Raw genomic sequence first — 17,816 nt, forward strand, 5'->3', positions numbered from 1 at the left:
AGGGACTTTTACTTTTCTTCTCTCACTACTTGGTCACCCCCTCCCCAATCAGTCATTTCCAGTCTTCTGTTCTCACTCTGGTTGCTGTGTCCCCAGCCCTTAAGAGTGCCCTTCTGCATTCTCACTTATAACATTCTACTTTTTCCCCTGCATCTGTAAGGTCTCTTAGAGTTGTTTTGAATCATCTAACACTTGGGCAGTGCTATTCACATGGCTGCTTTCAAAAGCCTAGCTTAAATCTAAGTGTTCTTGCTACCAACTAGTTCTTCTGTCAAAGAGAAAAACTTTGGGGGTTTTTTTTGAAAAAAAAATGTCTCCTCTGCTGATCTGTGAATGGAAGCCAGGACCTGGATAGAGAAAGCACTATCTGATCTACTTTCTCGCCATTGTGCAGGGAGTAAATTCATCACACTGACATTGAGAGGATAACCAACTGGGACTGACAGTAAAACCAACTAGAGCTGCAAGAAACCACAGCAAATCTTTGTGGGCAAGGGAAGAAAGGCACATTAAAATGGCCCCTGCTATCTATGAGAGGAGGAGGAGAGTGGCTGGCTCAGAAACACCAAGTATGGGTTACAATTTGAAAAAAATTATGCCAAAATAAGCAAAACGAAATCTCAGTTGTGCTGATGTTTGCCTCCTTCAATGGTTGGAGAAAAATCAATCAATCATTTCCCAGTGGGGTTGTGATATGATGGTTAATATAATACAATGTGATGATTTGGTACAGAAAAGAACACTGCAAACAATGAATTAGCTGAAAAAGAAATAAAGAAAATGATCCCATTTACAATAACATCAAAAAAAATAAAATCCTTAGGAATAAATTTAGCCAAGGAGGTAAAAGATTTTTACACTGAAAAATACAAGACATTGATGAAAGTGAAAAAGACACAAATAAATGAAAAGATGTCCTGTGTTCACGGATTAGAAGAATTAATATTGTTAAAATGTCCATACTACCTGAAGCCATCCATAGATTCAATACAATCCCAATCAAGATTCCAATGGCATTTTTCATAGACATAGACAAAACAATATTGAAATTTGTACAGAACCAAGCTGTATTACAAAGATACAATAATCATACCTTTATGATACTGGCATAAAAAACAGACACATAGACCAACGGAACAGAATTAAGAGCCCAGAAGTAAACTCATGCATATATCATCAACTAATACTTGACAAGGGAGCCAAGAATACTCAGTGGAGGGCTTCCCTGGTGGCGCAGTGGTTGAGAGTCTGCCTGCCAATGCAGGGGACACGGGTTCGAGCCCTGGTCTGGGGGGATCCCACATGCCGCGGAGCAGCTGGGCCCGTGAGCCACAATTACTGAGCCTGCGCGTCTGGAGCCTGTGCTCCGCAACAAGAGAGGCCGCGATAGTGAGAGGCCCGCGCACCGCGATGAAGAGTGGCCCCCGCTTGCCACAACTGGAGAAAGCTCTCGCACAGAAACGAAGACCCAACACAGCCATAAATAAATAAAAATTAAAAAAAAAAATACTCAGTGGAGAAAGGATAGTCTTCTCAATAACTGGTTCTGGGAAAATTGGATATTCACATGTAAAAGAATGATCTTACACCACTCGAAAATTAACTCAAAATGGATTAAAAACTTGAATGCATGACCTGAAACCATAAAACTCCTGGTAGGAAATGTAGAGGAAAAAACTCCTTGACATAGGTCTTGGCAATGATTTTTTGGATATGACATGCAAAGCAAATGCAACGAAATTAAAAATAAACAAGTGGGACTATATCAAACATAAAAACTTCTGCACAGCAAAGCAAACAATCAACAAAATGGAAATGGAAGAAAATATTTGCAAGTCATATATCTGATAAGAGGTTAATATCCAAAATACATGAAGAACTCAGACAACTCAATAGCAAAAAACTCCAAATAATTCAATTAAAAAATGGGCAAAGGATTTGAAGTGACATTTTTCCAAAGAGGACACACAAAGGCCAAGTATATGAAAAGGTGCTCAACATCAGTACTCATTAGGGAAATGATATATCACACCTCGTGCCTGTTAGAATGGTTATTATCAAAAAGACAAGAGATAGCAAGTGTTGGCAAGGATGCAGAGAAAAGAGAACCCTCGTGCACAACTGGTGGGAATGTAAATTAGTGTAGCCACTGTGGAAAACAGCATGGAGGTTCCTCAAAAAATTTAAAGTAGAACTACCATATGATCCAACAATTCCACTTCTGGGTATTTATCTGAAGGAAATGAAATGACTATGTCAAAGAGATATCTACACCCTCCACGTTCAGTGTGGCATCATTTACAGTAGCGAAGATATGGAAGCAACCTAAGTGTCCATCAACAGATGAATGGGTAAAGAAAATGTGGTACAACGGAAGACTATTCAGTCATAAAAAGAAGGAAATCCTGCCAGTTGCAACAACATCGATGGACCTTGAGGGTATTATGCTAAGTGAAATAAGTCAGATGAATACTGTATAATCTACTTATATGTGGACTCTAAAAAAACCCAAACTCATAGAAAATGATATCAGATTTGTGGTTACCAAGGCAAGGAATGGGCAGTAGTGGAATGGGGTGAAGGTGGTTAAAACGTACAAACTTCCACTTATAAGATAAATAAGCCCTGGGGATATAATGTACAACATGATGACCTTAGGTAACACTACCGTATGGTATGTTTGAAAGTTGCTAAGAGAGTAAATTCACAAGGAAAAACAATGTTTTTGTAATTATGTATATGAGGTGATGGATATCACCTAAACTTATCACGGTAATCATTTTACAATATGTGTATGCCAAGTTGTCATGCTGTAGACCAGTGTTGTATACCAATTATATCACAATTAAACAACAATAACAAAAATATTGCAATTGATTTCTGCTCTTTATACTCAGAGAGATCACTGCTGACTGTGAATGATCCTCAGAAACCTGAAGAAGTAAGTATGTTATCTAAAGAGTCTGCAGGGAGAGGGAAAGTCAGAGGAACAGACAGACTGTCTTGAACCAGAGCAGCTAAAAAATTCCTGGTAACTTATCACTGTCTAGTAATTAATATGCATCTATAGCTGTTTACAGTAGCTAAGACTGCGTTCTTGAGAGAGCCTGGGACTACCCCAGTCCTATTGTTTCTCCCACTGACATTGACTGAAATCAGCGTAGCTAATAAATCATGGATTTGTATATCCCTGTTGCCCTACACTCCAAAGTGGCTGCCCAGAGGGAACAATGAACTGGGAAACAGCAGTTGCTCAATCTCTTGGCGACCCAGGTCAATCGCCTGGGGTCAGAGAACTGTGGCTCCTGCTTCTCAGACCTCTCCCAGGCCCTTAGCATCACCCGGGGCTGAGGCCTGCCTGGGTGCAATATGGGAGTAGAACAGGGAGTTGAATCCACCACAAAGTTTACAATCCTGAGCGGAGCAAGAGGTTCTGAAATGCTAGCATCTTGCTAAATATACACCCTCCATTTTCCCCATTATTGTAAATCTCTGGATGAAATTGGTACAGAAACATGTTATTGGACCCTGTTAAAGGCTGAGAGAAAGAATATGAATTTGAGATATTGTATTACATCATGTCATTTTTTCCAAAATTTGTGTAAATCCTAAAATTGGATCAGGGTTTGCCAACAGCCCCTTTAGCAAGCTGACGTGGGAAAATCCCCAGGAGGGCAGGAGATAAGGTAAAGTTGCCACGGTTGTAACATGGGGAAACAGTCCTCCAAACTATTGGGGCAAAATGCCAGGTCCTCTGGCCCCTGGAGCTGTGTCCTGAACTGAACACACAACGGACTGCGTTAACTTAGAGAATCAGCACCATGGATAGCTCTCTCTGATTGCCGGACTAAAGGCGGCTCAAGAATTACAATTCAGTTACTGGTATCCACTAATAAGATAAAAGCTAGAGATTTTTGTACTCCAGCAGTAATTCTGAAAATTTCTAATACCAAGTCATAAACTTCAGAAAAGGGACAACTATTTAAAGACATACACATAGTTTTTTTTAAAAAAAAAAGGGATGAATTCAACTTACCTTTCTAATTAATACCTCACAAAAGACATGCAAACAGGTGTTTTCAGGAGTGGTCATGCCATGAGTTTCCATCACTGGCCCCAGCACCAATCAGAGAGGAGGACTCAGGGGAGTCAGGAAGAGGAAACACTTCCTCAAGCAAATCCCCAAAGGCTGTTCTTCAGCAGAAGCCTGCGTGGTGCTGGCCACACTGACACAGGCACAGCTCCGAATTCATGCTTAAGAACAACATCCTGGTTCTCCTGCCCACCGCCCTCCACCTTATAAAAGCAGACGAGCAGCAGAGAAATGGGGCAGGGAACCCAGCCTCTAGCCGCACATCACTAATGAGATGGAAGCGGGTGATTCTTAATAACGTGCTGACTCCACTTCTCTCCATAACAAAAACAAAAGAGGTACAACTGGTGCCTATGAACTCAGAGGTCTCTTCCTTCCATCACGGAGCTAAGACCTGGAGTTATCCACCAAGGAAGATGTGAATAACTACCACCAACAAGGGCACCAACTATCTGGGTTTCATCAAACATTTTTTGTAAATAAGCCAAAGCACATGTCTGGTGTTTGGCTGAAACTACTTAGAACATGGAGTCCACAAGCTGTACATGAGAATACGCCTTAGGGGTTTCACAAGCTCAAGAACTGGTGCAGTTTCAACAACAGGACCAAAACGGATCATCCATGGTTGCCAATCTTACTTTTTGCCCAATAAAGGCATTTATGAAAGAAAGAAAGAAAGCTGTCACTTACACTATCACTATAATTTTCAAAAAGAAAACACACCAACTTTATTACAGTTATAAAATACTAAAAAGGACATAATCATTATGCTAAATGAAATAAGCCAGATAGAGAAAGACAAATACTACTGTATGATATCACTTACACGTGGAATCTAAAAAACACAACTAACTAACAAAAAAGCAGAAGACTCACAGATATTGAGAACAAACTAGCGGTTACCAGCTGGAGGGAGGAGGGGCAATACAAGGTGAGGAAAGTGGGAGGTACAAACTATGGGTGTAGGATAGACTACAAGGATGTATTGTACAACATGGGGAACATAGCCAATATTTTGTAATAACTGTAAATGGAGTATAACCTTTAAAAATGGTATAAAAAATAAATATTTTTTAAAAAGGACATAATCATAGAAAATAAGAAAGGCAGAACTTTCCATTTCTAAAGTTTGCTTAATGAAACAACTCATACATTGTCTTTATTTTCCTACTTTTCCTGATGACCTGCAGATTCTTCCTCATGGACAGACATCGGTCCTGGAAGGGCATCCTAAGATGTTCAGGAGCCACTAATGCAGTTCAGAGGCCCCACGTTGCAGAGGGGTAGAACAAGGCCCAGAGAGCAGCAAGGCCCGAGCCAGGATGCCCAGCCCCTGCTAGTCCTACACTTCCCTCCCTCCCATCAGATCCCCCCTCCCCACTCGGTACCAACCTAAGTCTCAGTTACAGGAGACGTCAGGTAAAAACAAGCATTCTGCCTTTTAGCTCTCCTCCTCTTCCTCTACAGAGCTGGAGGCCCTTTTACCCCATGAACTCCCTACATTTTGCTCTTATTCATGTTTTCTTTCCATTTGATGCCACTTGGTCATTCCAGATCCTTCCATTGTAAAACCAGATATTAGTAATCATAGGATTGGGACACTGGCTACAGGGTTTTTACTCCAGTGAGGATGAAAGCACCAGCTGAGGTAAGGGTTTCTCTGGAACCAAGTTAATTTTTCTTTCCCAGAATTTCCAAATAGAATAGAATTTCATTAAACTTTCATGAAATGAAAATAAGCTGGAGTTTTTTTCTAGTTCACTGAGTTTTCCCTACAAATATATAATTTAAACTCTGGTAGCTATTAAAAGTGAATTACACGATCAAAGGAAAAGGCTAATAAATAACTTCAAAGGTTTCTCTTCTCCCAGGATTTCTTGAATTCCAAATGTGCTTCATTTTTAAAAAGGTAAGCAAGGCTCTTAAAATGAAAGACTTCCCCTAATTCAAATATTCCACAATTCCGGATTTAAAAAATTTCTAAAAATGCAGCTGAAATTCATCTCTGCCCCCGCCCCCCACAAACTAATTATTAAAAAAAAATTCAGCAAAATTTCTCTTCAAAACATCCCACATAAGAATACAACTATTTACCTACTTAGTACGCACTGGAGAAAGTATAAGTACCCCAATCCCACCTCACTCCTCTAAGAAACTTTAAAGAAGATGTTTAAATTTTTTTACAATTAAAATGTAAAGAGCACACGCAAACACACACACACACATACACACACACACACACACAAGCATATGCAACCACTGAAAACTACATTTAGTCCAGCCTTGGGGAAGACGCTCAAGCTTTCTAAGACAACTGAGGTCACTGTGACAGGACTATATTCACAGAGCATTTGAATGTCCATAGCAACAATGAGAAGAATTCCAGGGTTTGTGTAACATCAGCCAAGCTATACGTTATCACATTTGCAAAATAACCCCAAGATCACACAGGCATACCGATTTTAAGCAGGAGGTACTGACTTCAGAATGAAAAAAAATTCCACCAAAGAAAAGGCAATTCCACTCAAGCTGAAACACTATATTCAGAAAGGGGGGGGCGGTGGTTGATAGAGTCTGGAGCTTTAAAAATTAATTCTGTGGGCTCTTTACTTGAAAATGCTTCTACTCAGGGTATGAATAAATGTAAAAAGCCAGTTAACTTTAATGGTTATTCTTAACTGTTGAAATTAACATTTGATTTTTTCTGCTGGTTGACTCTGGGGATGTTGCATGAGAAAGGGAAAATATCCAACTAGCTTCTTCCATTTTTATTATGAATTCCAGCCTTCCGGAGGAGCAGAGCTGGAGTTGCATAATAGACTAGGCGAGTCTGAAGCACTGAGAAGCTTGGAGTAAGGCAAGGCGGCACGCTTCTGTCATCTCACCAGCTTGGACCCTACGGCCACAGGCCATCTAGACCACAGTCAGAGGGAAAAAGAATTTAAAAACAGTTTTCAATATCTCGAAGGAAAAAACATGAGTCCACAGGCAAGCCATCCTTGTAATTTCAGAGCAGCAGTTTAACAAGCTTCTTGGCAACAAATTCCTAAGTGTGCAACCACCTCTAACTCCACCAGATTGAAGTGTGTGGTGCGGTGGTGTTTTCTTAAATTGCAGAGGCACAAAGGATGGAAACTGCCCTGAACACTCGCAAGTGAAAAGCCCAGTTCGTTACAAATACAGCGGGAGTCAGTTGTCCATGCAAAGTACACGTACAGTAAAGGAGTGAATAACATACCCATTCCGAGAGGTCACTGAGCTAGCAAAATCCAAAGCGAAACAGTAAATGGATATTTTAGTGTGTGCCAGTCTTGCTGAAAGCTTTCAAGTCATTTGAGGGGCCTGCTGATACTTACAATAGAGAAAGACCCCAATGGGAATAGAGGGTATGAAGTTCCTACCTGGTGAGTATTTTGTGATTTTGGCTAGAAGTAAGCAGTGGCATTAAAGTCTGTTTTTACTTTTCCAGTACTGTGCTGATGTCATCAAGAAACTAGCAAGCAAGCAACATGCTGTAGCCAAAATTTGTCTGCAGCACTTTTTTTGTAATTACATTATGCAAGAAAATCCACCCAAGGAAAATGGTCAGTACCCACATCAGAAAATTTGGAATTTCTTTTTCTTAGAAATACTGCAAACAATCAATTAGAGTTTTTCCTTTACCAAAGAGGAGTTTTCTTCTTTTACCAAAGAGGAGTTTTCTTACCATGAAGTAAGGTCTTCCAGATGGCAAATTTTAATGAGATATCATGTTATCGAAAGACCGGTTCAAGAGTAAAAATATGAGTTACTTGCACACGTTTTCATTAGTATTAGCTTATCAGAGAAACATTAAAATCCATTATAGCAGCATAAAGTTCTAAAATCATAGCCTAACATGAGCGAGAACAGTAAGGAAGGGGAAAGAAAGTGAGAAGAGACATAAGTTTAATGACAATTTGGTCTGTGGAAAAATACATTAAAAACCTTAGTTTGGAGGCCTTTCATTATTGTTTAATTTCTGAAAATAATATCTGGCTCTTTGAAGAAAGAAGTTCTGTCAAAACTGCAGAATACATCCCATATTCTTCCAAAAGAAAATTTATAGGAGATTCATGTCTCAAAACAATAAATAAATAAATAAATAAATAAATAAATAAATAAATAAATAAATAAATAAATAAAACTATACTGTCATCACTTAGTGCTTTAGGGTTGATGTTTTGGATGCAGTTTGAAAAAATTCTCTTTGTCCACACCAAGGCAGAAAGAGAATAAATGCATTTATCCATCTACTTAAAATTATGGGAGCCAGGGTCTCCAGAATAACAGCTAATACCAACAGGCTAAAATTTCCACAGCTAATTGGTGATAGGTTATTGTCAACGGGACACACCAGAGGAAGGGAGATGGTGACACTTTTCCATTTTAACTTGGTGCATTGCAACCATCACAGACAGGAGCAAGTTCTTTTTCATCTTGATGTCTGTCCTATAGAGATGGTGAAACCAAAGCCCAGGGCAGTGAGAGACTGGCCCGCAGTTAAACTTCCAGTAGGTGGCAGTACTAGGACTAAACCACCTGACAGCTTTGTCACCAAACAGGCTGCCATGAGCTCTAACATGGGGCAGGTTTTAAAGAGTAGTTTTTGGTATATAAACCCCTCAAGCTTTTGCATGTAAAAGCAATTTCACCAAATGGGTTTGGTTATTTTGTTAATACAAAAATATTATTTTTTTGTAGCAGGTGTGGATGACCAGCCGAAGGTTAAAAAAAGAAGTGGAAGCATCCCAAATCAGAATGCTATTTTTCTCCCTTTCAAAAGAAAAAGTAGGATCAAGTCAAACAAGTTAAGAATTTAATACTGTGGCATCTGGCTCTTGTCCATTAGGCAGTAGGCACAGGTAACAACCACAGGATGACCAACCCGACAGGCGGTGGCACTGGAGCGGGGAGGTCCCGAGTGGGAGCACCGAGGAGGTACTTGGAGAGCCTGACGCAGTGGCTGTTTACCAACTAGTGCAAAGGAAGTTCAGACTTGAATACCTAATAAAGTGATTTTTGGTGCATCCTGTCTACCCTAGCTTTAGGGCATATATGGGCGGGTCCTGGGACTGACATACAGACACGTGCAGAAGTGACTTTGTACTTTTTCTCCAAAGGAAACCTTATGTCCTATTTTAAAGGTGTAATTAATGCCCACTGTTAGATTTGACTCATTAAGTAATTTCTTTCTTTTAAAAAACATCAGTGGGGACCAGGTTTATTTAGAATTGTGTACAAAGTTTCTCCATCAGTCTTGTTCTCTCCCCACATACATACCAAAATAAATTCTCATTCTGGCTCTTTTCTGACAATGATGAAGGGAAGACAAAAACCTCAGAAAATTGAGAGGCTACATCTGGATGATGGGGGTTGTCCCTTCTCTTCTATAATACAGAAATGATGGTGGGAACTCAGGGTCCCAGGAATAAAAAGGTAAGGCTCCTATTTGCCTTCTTCATTCTGGATGAGTTTGCACAAGATCTCTAAATCTGGGCACAGCCAGAATTCAAACTTTAGACAATGGGCTTCTAATTCCCCTCATCAGCATCTGTTTTGATTTGTTCATTACCTAACCATGTCAGGGGAGATGCATCTTTAGCAGGTTCTTTTTTAATGATGTTGTCACTTTTCCGTGACCTTATAAGATGGATGAATGTCTTGATCTTGGCTACAAGGTAAGTATCTCATGACATGTACTTTAAATAACATTTACATGAATACAGCAAAATGTAAGATTATGCCTCTTTGGCCATTTACAAGGTCACACAATGCCAGGAGGCAACCCCTAGCTTCTCAGAAAGCATGGGCACGTCATCCCTGAGCCTGACAAATGTGCCACCACACGTATGCATTTCTTTAGCAACTGTGCTGCGTGTAGTATTCCCTATTCTAAAGACAGGGGCAAGTGAAAGGAGCCTGAAGTTCCTCCTAGTGTTAACAGGACCATCTCATAAGTAATATGGGGAATTAAAGGACCACCTCTCAGTGAGCTTACCCGTGAGACAGGTTCTTGCAGAAAACAGTATCTTTCCAGGTCACATTTCCCAGTCAAGTTTAAAAGGCTGAGTGTGTATTTGCATTCTAGACATTTTAGAATCTAAAGTCAAGAGAAGAGTGATCTTATATAACCGTAACATTAATTCTTCTTACATGTATATTTCATCTCTTTCTTGTTTTTTAAGTAGTAAAAGTCTGACAGTGATTAAGTCAACTTTTAGAGAAAACCAGAGCCCTTATCAGGAGTGCAGCTGGCAACTGTGTAAATCAAGGCCTTTCATTTTTAAAAGCATTATGTCATTCACGTCAAAACCCATTTGTAGTTATTCGGCCCTCGATTTAACATGCACCTGGTCATACAGTGTGGGTCTCTCCTTCTTTTGAGGCATTTGAATATGCCTGAAGATCTGTGACAGGAGGAAGTGAACCAGAGATGAAAAGAGGAACCAATATTCATTTCCCCACCCACAGACACTTGTCAGCACTTATTTAATTCTCACCCAACCCTATGAGGGAGGTTGCATTTTGAAGGTGTGGAAAGTCAGGTACAGAAAGGGGAAACAACTTGTCCCAGAGGTCACTCGCTCCAGTTTAACCTGGACTGAAAACACATCTGCCTGACTCCAAAAACAGAGTTCCTCTCACTACAAATGCTGCTAGCTCTGTATTCAAAGTCATTGCCATAGGATGATGAGGACTGACGACTCAGAGGGAGATGGTGACATCCTTTTTAGCCCCATGTCCTGCTGAAGGTGGTTGGGGACCTCACATACCGTAGGTTCTATCAATCCAAAATGTGAAAAATACCTTAATATTTGTATGCAGGGATTTTACATCAAACTCCAGCTATTTAATTGGCCACAGTGCCAAGCATCCATCTCCTGGTAATATTCCCAGAATAACATCAGACAGCATTTAATCAGAGGTAAAGTGACCCAAGGATGAGTTTAGCGAGGGTGGACTCTTGAGGGGCACTGACGTTCTCTGCCCCCAGGGCCTCCCCATCATTCATTCTCCTTTTCAACATAAAGTTGGGTCCCACATGCTACTGGCTGTAGCTAAGGACATTTCCATAATAAACTCAGTCGTTAAACCAAGCTGGACACCTCTGTTTTCTTTGCTGGCAAAAGGAATTGCTGCAGAACTGTCAATCCTTGCAAAAAGGCTTCTATACGCTCATCAAACAAATAAACAAATAACCCATGTCATTTTTTAAAAAAGTTCAGTTGCTGTGCAGCAGTGAAGAGACACAAAAGGACCAGTTTATGCCTAGAAGGAAAAATGACAGTCTTTGAAGCAACCCGTTTGGTGGCAGTCATGATCATTAGGGAAAGTAATATCTGTTAAAAAGCAGTAAATGCCTATTTCCAAACAGAATGGACTGACATGCAGAGGAGGTGTGAACCCAGTCAAACATCCCCAGGCTCCCCGGAGAATCATTATGCTCTGTCGTGTTAACTCACTTCCTTTCCTTCTTGATTTTTCCACTTTTTCTTTTTCTTCCCTGCTGAATATTATCATCTCAAATCGAATTAAGTACTAATAGTAAGTGCGCACAGCAATCACTTCAGAAAAGCAAAACATTCAGCCTCAAGAGGTTATATAAAAATATTATTTCTCATAATAAAGGTTGAGAGCCCAGATGGAATTGTGAGAGAGTTCCAAGAACTCTCAGTCATAGCAACTCTTCTGTTGCTGTAACTTCAGTTATAGCAACTGAAGCTGCTGTTCAGGTAACTAGTGGAGCCACCAACAAATAATAAAATCTAAATCATTTAAAAAGAGTACCCTTGGGGCTTCCCTGGTGGCGCAGTGGTTGAGAATCTGCCTGCCAATGCAGGGGACACGGGTTCGAGCCCTGGTCTGGGAGGTTCCCACATGCCGCAGAGCAACTGGGCCCGTGAGCCACAATTACTGAGCCTGCGCGTCTGGAGCCTGTGCTCCGCAACAAGAGAGGCCGCGATAGTGAGAGGCCCGTGCACCGCGATGAAGAGTGGCCCCCACTTGCCGCAACTAGAGAAAGCCCTCACACAGAAATGAAAACCCAACACAGCCATAAAAATAAATAAAAAATAAATTAATTAATTAAAAAGAGTACCCTCTCTTACCTGTACTCCAGCTCTCTTTTCAAATCCCTTCCTCTAGCTCTAAGATCTCTAGTTATTAATAATAATAGCAATAATGTATCAAGATGGGAAAGAACTGTTGGTTCGCTCTTTTCTTTGGTAAAATGGCACAAAACAGCAATATGACACATTGGGAAATTTCAGAGTCTGACTCAACATGCTGATTGTTATCCAATGACTTTTTAATAATAAAAATGTCATGGATAGTTTATTTTGGACTTGATTTTTCAAAGAGAATGGCTCCTCCAATAAGATTTAACATATTGGTTTTTAAATATTATAAATTAAAGATGGCCCCTGAAATATATAACTATATGGAATAAACTTCTGCTATAACATGGCTGGTAATTAAGGTATGTCTTATTCATATGTTCCAAAACTAAGAATTCAATCTTAGAAAGTTGGTATTAGTATTCTATTTGGAAAATGAATTGTTATTTATTCTTTTTTAAAAGACAAATCAAGTTGAGACTATTGTTTAAGTTCTTGGCAACAAAGAAGAGCAAGGGTTATAAACAGAACTCTTCAATTTACTTTGTCATCTGTAGGATTCCGTGAACTACTCAAACTAAATGGTAAAGAAAAAGAAGTCCTTTGAAATGCACTTTGTGAACAAACAAGATAAGAGAATGCACACAAGATAAATTCTCCAGTTAACATGGCTTCTCTCTATCTTCCCAATTTCTATCCTGGGTCCTATATTGGCAGGGTCTAGCTGATCTTGGTTGACACTGAAAGCAGTGATATTCCACATCAACCAGGTTTCTCTCACCAAAGGTGTCTGTAAATCATGAGTTAATCATACTGGAAAGAAAAGTGAGCAATTAAAAAGTAATTTGTTCCACTGAACTGGAAACGTTTGAGGGTATGTACCTAAGGAGGAAAGCATGGGGTCCTGAGGTCAGTGTCAGGAGGAGGTGAACACAGATTTCAGATTTCAGTGAACATCAAAAGAACAAAAACTCACCTGTGTTAATGCTCTAAGGAAAAGCTATTTTCAGGTGGCTGATGAAAGCATACTATGTTAAGCCGAAAGAGTAAAGAATCGCAAGTATTGGTGTTAAGGACCCTAGAAAATTAATTAAACATCCTAATTTTATAGATGAGAACACTATGGCGCCAAGAGATTGTAAGACTTATGTAAGATCACATTAAGAGCTGGAAGATGACCCAAATGTAAACATTGGTTCTCTTGAGTCTATGGTCATTGTCTCTTCTACCACCAATGAGACATTCTTTATGATGTATGAGTTCTTTCAAGTCAAGTAATAAACTGTGCTAGGCCCTGCAAATATTCCTACCTATGTGCAGTATAGGATGCAAAAAATTAGACTTGTAATTATAGTACACAATGGTAAGAACTACTTACTGACTGTTGCTCAAGCAAGGGCACCCAACCTAGACTCACGGGGTCAACAAAGGCTTCTCAGTCGACCTAATATCTAGACTCGTTCCTTGAAGGAGAAGTAAAGATTACATAAAGTAAGAGAGAGAGGAGGAGAAAGCTATTTTATATGGAGGAAACAGCTGACACATATGATCAGGGGTAAAGAGAGTTGTCGTGTTTAAGGAAGTGAAGGGAATTCAACGTGGTTGGATCACTGAGTGCTTGGGGTGGGGGGCGGTGAGAGACGGGGCAGGAAAGGTAAGCAGGGCTCACCAAATCCTGAAGGCCTTTATGCCTAGTTAAGGAATTTGGGATTTCTCTTAAGGTAATGGGCAGACAGAGAATTTTAAAACAGTAAAGTGTAGTGATTAGATTTGCATTTTGGAAAGAACATTATGACAGTTGAGTGAAAAAAAAAATGATAGGGGAGGTAGGCACAGAAGGAATCAAAGCAGTTAGTCTGAGGTAGTAACGCAGAAGATAAAGGATAGTCATCTAATAAAGTATCTAAGAGGGGTGGAGAGGCGTGTTTGGACTTCAGATATTCAGGCCATAGAATTAAAATACTTGATGATAAATGAATATAAATAGATGTGGGTCATCAGTGAAAGGGTCAAACATTACTCTGAAGTCTCTGGCCAAAGTCTTGCCTGGGAGACCTTTGGGAGACCATCATCCCTCAGTTAAAGACTTAGAGACAATTTTACCGACAATAGAAACTCAAGACAGCTTTGTACTTGCTCATCATGAGTGAAACTGTGGAAATCTGGGTACACGTCAAAGATTCTGCATTCTACAGGAAATCCTCTCCAAAATGCTGTAACCTGGTTGTGCTGCACTGAGGCAGTCATAAATCTCTGATGAGACTTTCCCAAGAAAAAAGAACCAGCCTAACAGGTACCCACCCCCCCATCCCAAGGCCCTTTCAGCCTCTCCATATTTCCTAGTGGATTATGGGTTCAATGTCCTATGCCCTGCTCAGGCAGCATTAATGGTGATCTATTCTATTTTCTGGTGGAAGTTCGTTAACCCAAAGGAAGCAGAGTTAGGGCTGCTAAGTAAGAGGAATAAGAGGATTGACTCAAGGAAACTGGAAAACTAAGGTTTTCTAGTTCAAAACTGGAGGAATGAATTGAATTGTATACTTTTGGTCTATGGAGTATCCCAGTCCCCACCAAGGACATAATTCAGGTACTCACCCCTTCGCCGCCATTTTCACCTGTGTTGGCAAGCATTTCCTGTAGGGCTCTGACAGAGAGGGACTGTTCCAGTACAAAATTGCAGACGCAGAGATCTGGAGGAACATACTGTGGAAATAAAACCAGAATGAGGATACCTACTCATATCAGTTGGGGATCAGTCACGCAGTAACATCTCAAGGGCAAAGAGCCTATGAATCAAAGTAACACTTGGATCGATGGATGGATGAATGAGTACAAAAGGTAGCTTTTTTTTTTTTTATTCACGTTAAAATGGGTTTCAAGTTGGATTCTAAAGGATGAGGAGAAGAAAAGCCCCAAGTCTCAAGGGAACAGCGACCAAAATGTCAGGATCAGCTTGAGTAATGGCTGGGGGCACACATGGGAGAAGAATACACATCCAGCCTTGCTGAAGGAGCGAAGGCTGATCGACACTGAGGTCTGGGTGGGACCAAAGGAAGAAAGTCACTGGGATCTCATCCACAATAATTTGTAAGAGGACAAGACCAGAATAGTGACCAAACACTCGGCAATAGTGACCAAAATAGGGAGCCCATTTACTTGTTAAGAAAATCTGGATACCACAGTGTAAAAAGAGAGGATTAAGAGCTATATAAATTCAATTCTGAACAAAGAAATTGATGACCCCTACAATAATCATTCTGATTTATTATATGCTCAGGTAATACCATGATATTTTCAAACATTTCTCAAAAAACGGACAGCCTTCTCTGCAGATTGACTAGTAATAGCTAATGCTCATTGAGTACTTTTCTGTGCCAGATATTGTTTTAAGTGCTTTGCTTATATTGGCTCATTTAATCCTCACAATCACTCCATGTATACATACTGTTTATCTCTCAGTTTACAGCTGAGGAAACTAAGGCACAGAGAAGTTAGGTCACCTGCCCAAGGTCATGGCTTACACTTGGGTGAGTTGGATTCAAATCTAGGCACGCTGTCTCCAAATCCATACACTTAACTCTGTTCCTGCTGCTGATGGAAACATTACAGATTTTTTTCACAACTAGACTGTTTTTTTTAATAAATGTATTTATTTATTTATTCATTCATTCATTTTTGGCTGAGTTGGGTCTTTGTTACTGTGTGCAGGTTTTCTCTAGTTGCGGCGAGCGGGGGCTACTCTTTGTTGCTGTGTGTGGGCTTCTCATTGCGGTGGCTTCTCTTGTTGCGGAGCACGGGCTCCAGGTGCGCAGGCTTCAGTAGTTGTGGCACGTGGGCTCAGTAGTTGTGGTTCACGGGCTCTAGAGTGCAGCCTCAGTAGCTGTGGCGCACAGGCTTAGTTGCTCCGCGGCATGTGGGATCTTCCTGGACCAGGGCTCGAACCCGTGACCCCTGCATTGGCAGGCGGATTCTCAACCACTGTGCCACAAGGGAAGCCCTAGACTATTTTCAATCAGCAAATATTTAAGTTTTATATTTATGCAAAACACAGTGCTCGGTATTGAGAAAGATCTAAAGACATGCAAAACAAAATCAATGCTCTTCAGGAGTTTACAATCTGGTTCCACGATACATCATTTTCCTTGGGAATACAGCTTATATTCACCTTGCACACCAAGCCTTTGTTTCCTCTGTGATATTGGCTGAACGTTGACACCATCAGAGTAACAGGAATAAGGAATGAGGGCCAGAAGTCACCAACAGCTATGTCTAACACTCGGAGACAGGTAACACTGTTTCTATGGAGCTCCAACTTAAAAGCTAAAAGCAAGCCTGCTACTAAAGCACAGATAACCCTTCTGATTTTCAACATTTTCATTTTTTAAATAAAGATTATGGAATTGGCGATCTTTAATTTCCCTTTAATTTCCAAGTGTTTGTATCTTCTTCCTCCTCCTCCCCAGCCTCAATGCCCTCAAAAATAAAAATGATGTCCCACTTGTTGGACCTGCCCACTCTTTCCCTTTAGTACAATTTTAAGACCCCCTTAAGCCAAGAGTGGCTCATCCTATCCTGAAGGCTACTGGCCCATGGGTGACTTACATTTTGCCACTTAAATACTTTTCTACTTAGGATCTCTACAGTCAGAAATCCTAAAAACCCAGACTCCCTAGAATTCTGGTGTTACAGGAAATTGCCCAGTTCTCTTTATGAACATGATGTAACCAAGGAGAAACTGTATGTAACACGAGGAGACAACGGTCTTTATTTTACGTTTCTTGCTTCGTTTTCAACATTTGTTCCTGCTGCAGGTAATTAACTCATTTGTATGAGACTTGAGCAAGCAGATGGCTGGTGATGCAGGGCAAGGCTTCACATCAGGAAGTGTTTTTAGAGTACATATCGCATCATTACAAGTACCAGACAATAATATGATAAAGCATTTCCCTAAAGACCATATGCCATAAGTATATATAGTCCGACTCAGTCTCCCCAAAGAGGATGCCACCTCAGAAGATTTTACAGAGGTTTTTTTCGTACCACATCTTGGTCTATCTGGATCTCACGTCACCAGAATAGGAAGCAAAAAGAGCTAGGGTTTGAGTGTCTCCTCTTCCTCCTTCACTTCACTAGAGCATGCGATTTGGAGATTTCTCTATTCAGGAATGTCTACGGGTATGGCTGGTACTTTATGCGTTTTGGCTAATCAACTGAATGACCCCAACATTCACGCTCACTTTTACAAGAACCCTATTTAGTCCAGTCTCCTTAAGACAGAAACCTTCACAGCTCCAAGTGCTAGAGATCCTGTCCTTACACGAGATTGTGTGATTCTGTCAGCTCTCTTTCCTCCTGTTCTGGTTTGCTTGGACAGGGATAGGAGCTTTCCCCCGGCAATGCCATCCCCCATCCTGATAGAGGACCACGGATACCAGACACGAGGCATGCTCCAATTACATTTTTCTTTTCCCTCCAGATATTAAAAGCCCAAGGTGGTCGTGATTTAATTACTGGTACAAATGGGTACATTTACAGAGGGAGAGTGAGCGCGGGGAGGAAGCATCTCATATGGGAACACTGTATCT

At 40.6% G+C, this 17,816-nt stretch overlaps 1 protein-coding gene across 1 annotated transcript in view; it reads right to left on the reverse strand.

Moving 5' to 3' along the window:
• RYR3 (ryanodine receptor 3) overlaps nucleotides 1–17,816 on the reverse strand; it is a 378,467-nt gene that overhangs the window by 326,529 nt on the left and 34,122 nt on the right. The window contains exon 3 of the mRNA XM_068538049.1: nucleotides 14,827–14,934. Within this exon, the coding sequence (XP_068394150.1) occupies nucleotides 14,827–14,934 (108 nt within the window). The remainder of the gene's footprint in view (nucleotides 1–14,826; nucleotides 14,935–17,816) is intronic.

The sequence above is a fragment of the Eschrichtius robustus genome, chromosome 1 (assembly GCF_028021215.1).
Source record: "Eschrichtius robustus isolate mEscRob2 chromosome 1, mEscRob2.pri, whole genome shotgun sequence".
NCBI lineage: Eukaryota > Metazoa > Chordata > Mammalia > Artiodactyla > Eschrichtiidae > Eschrichtius > Eschrichtius robustus.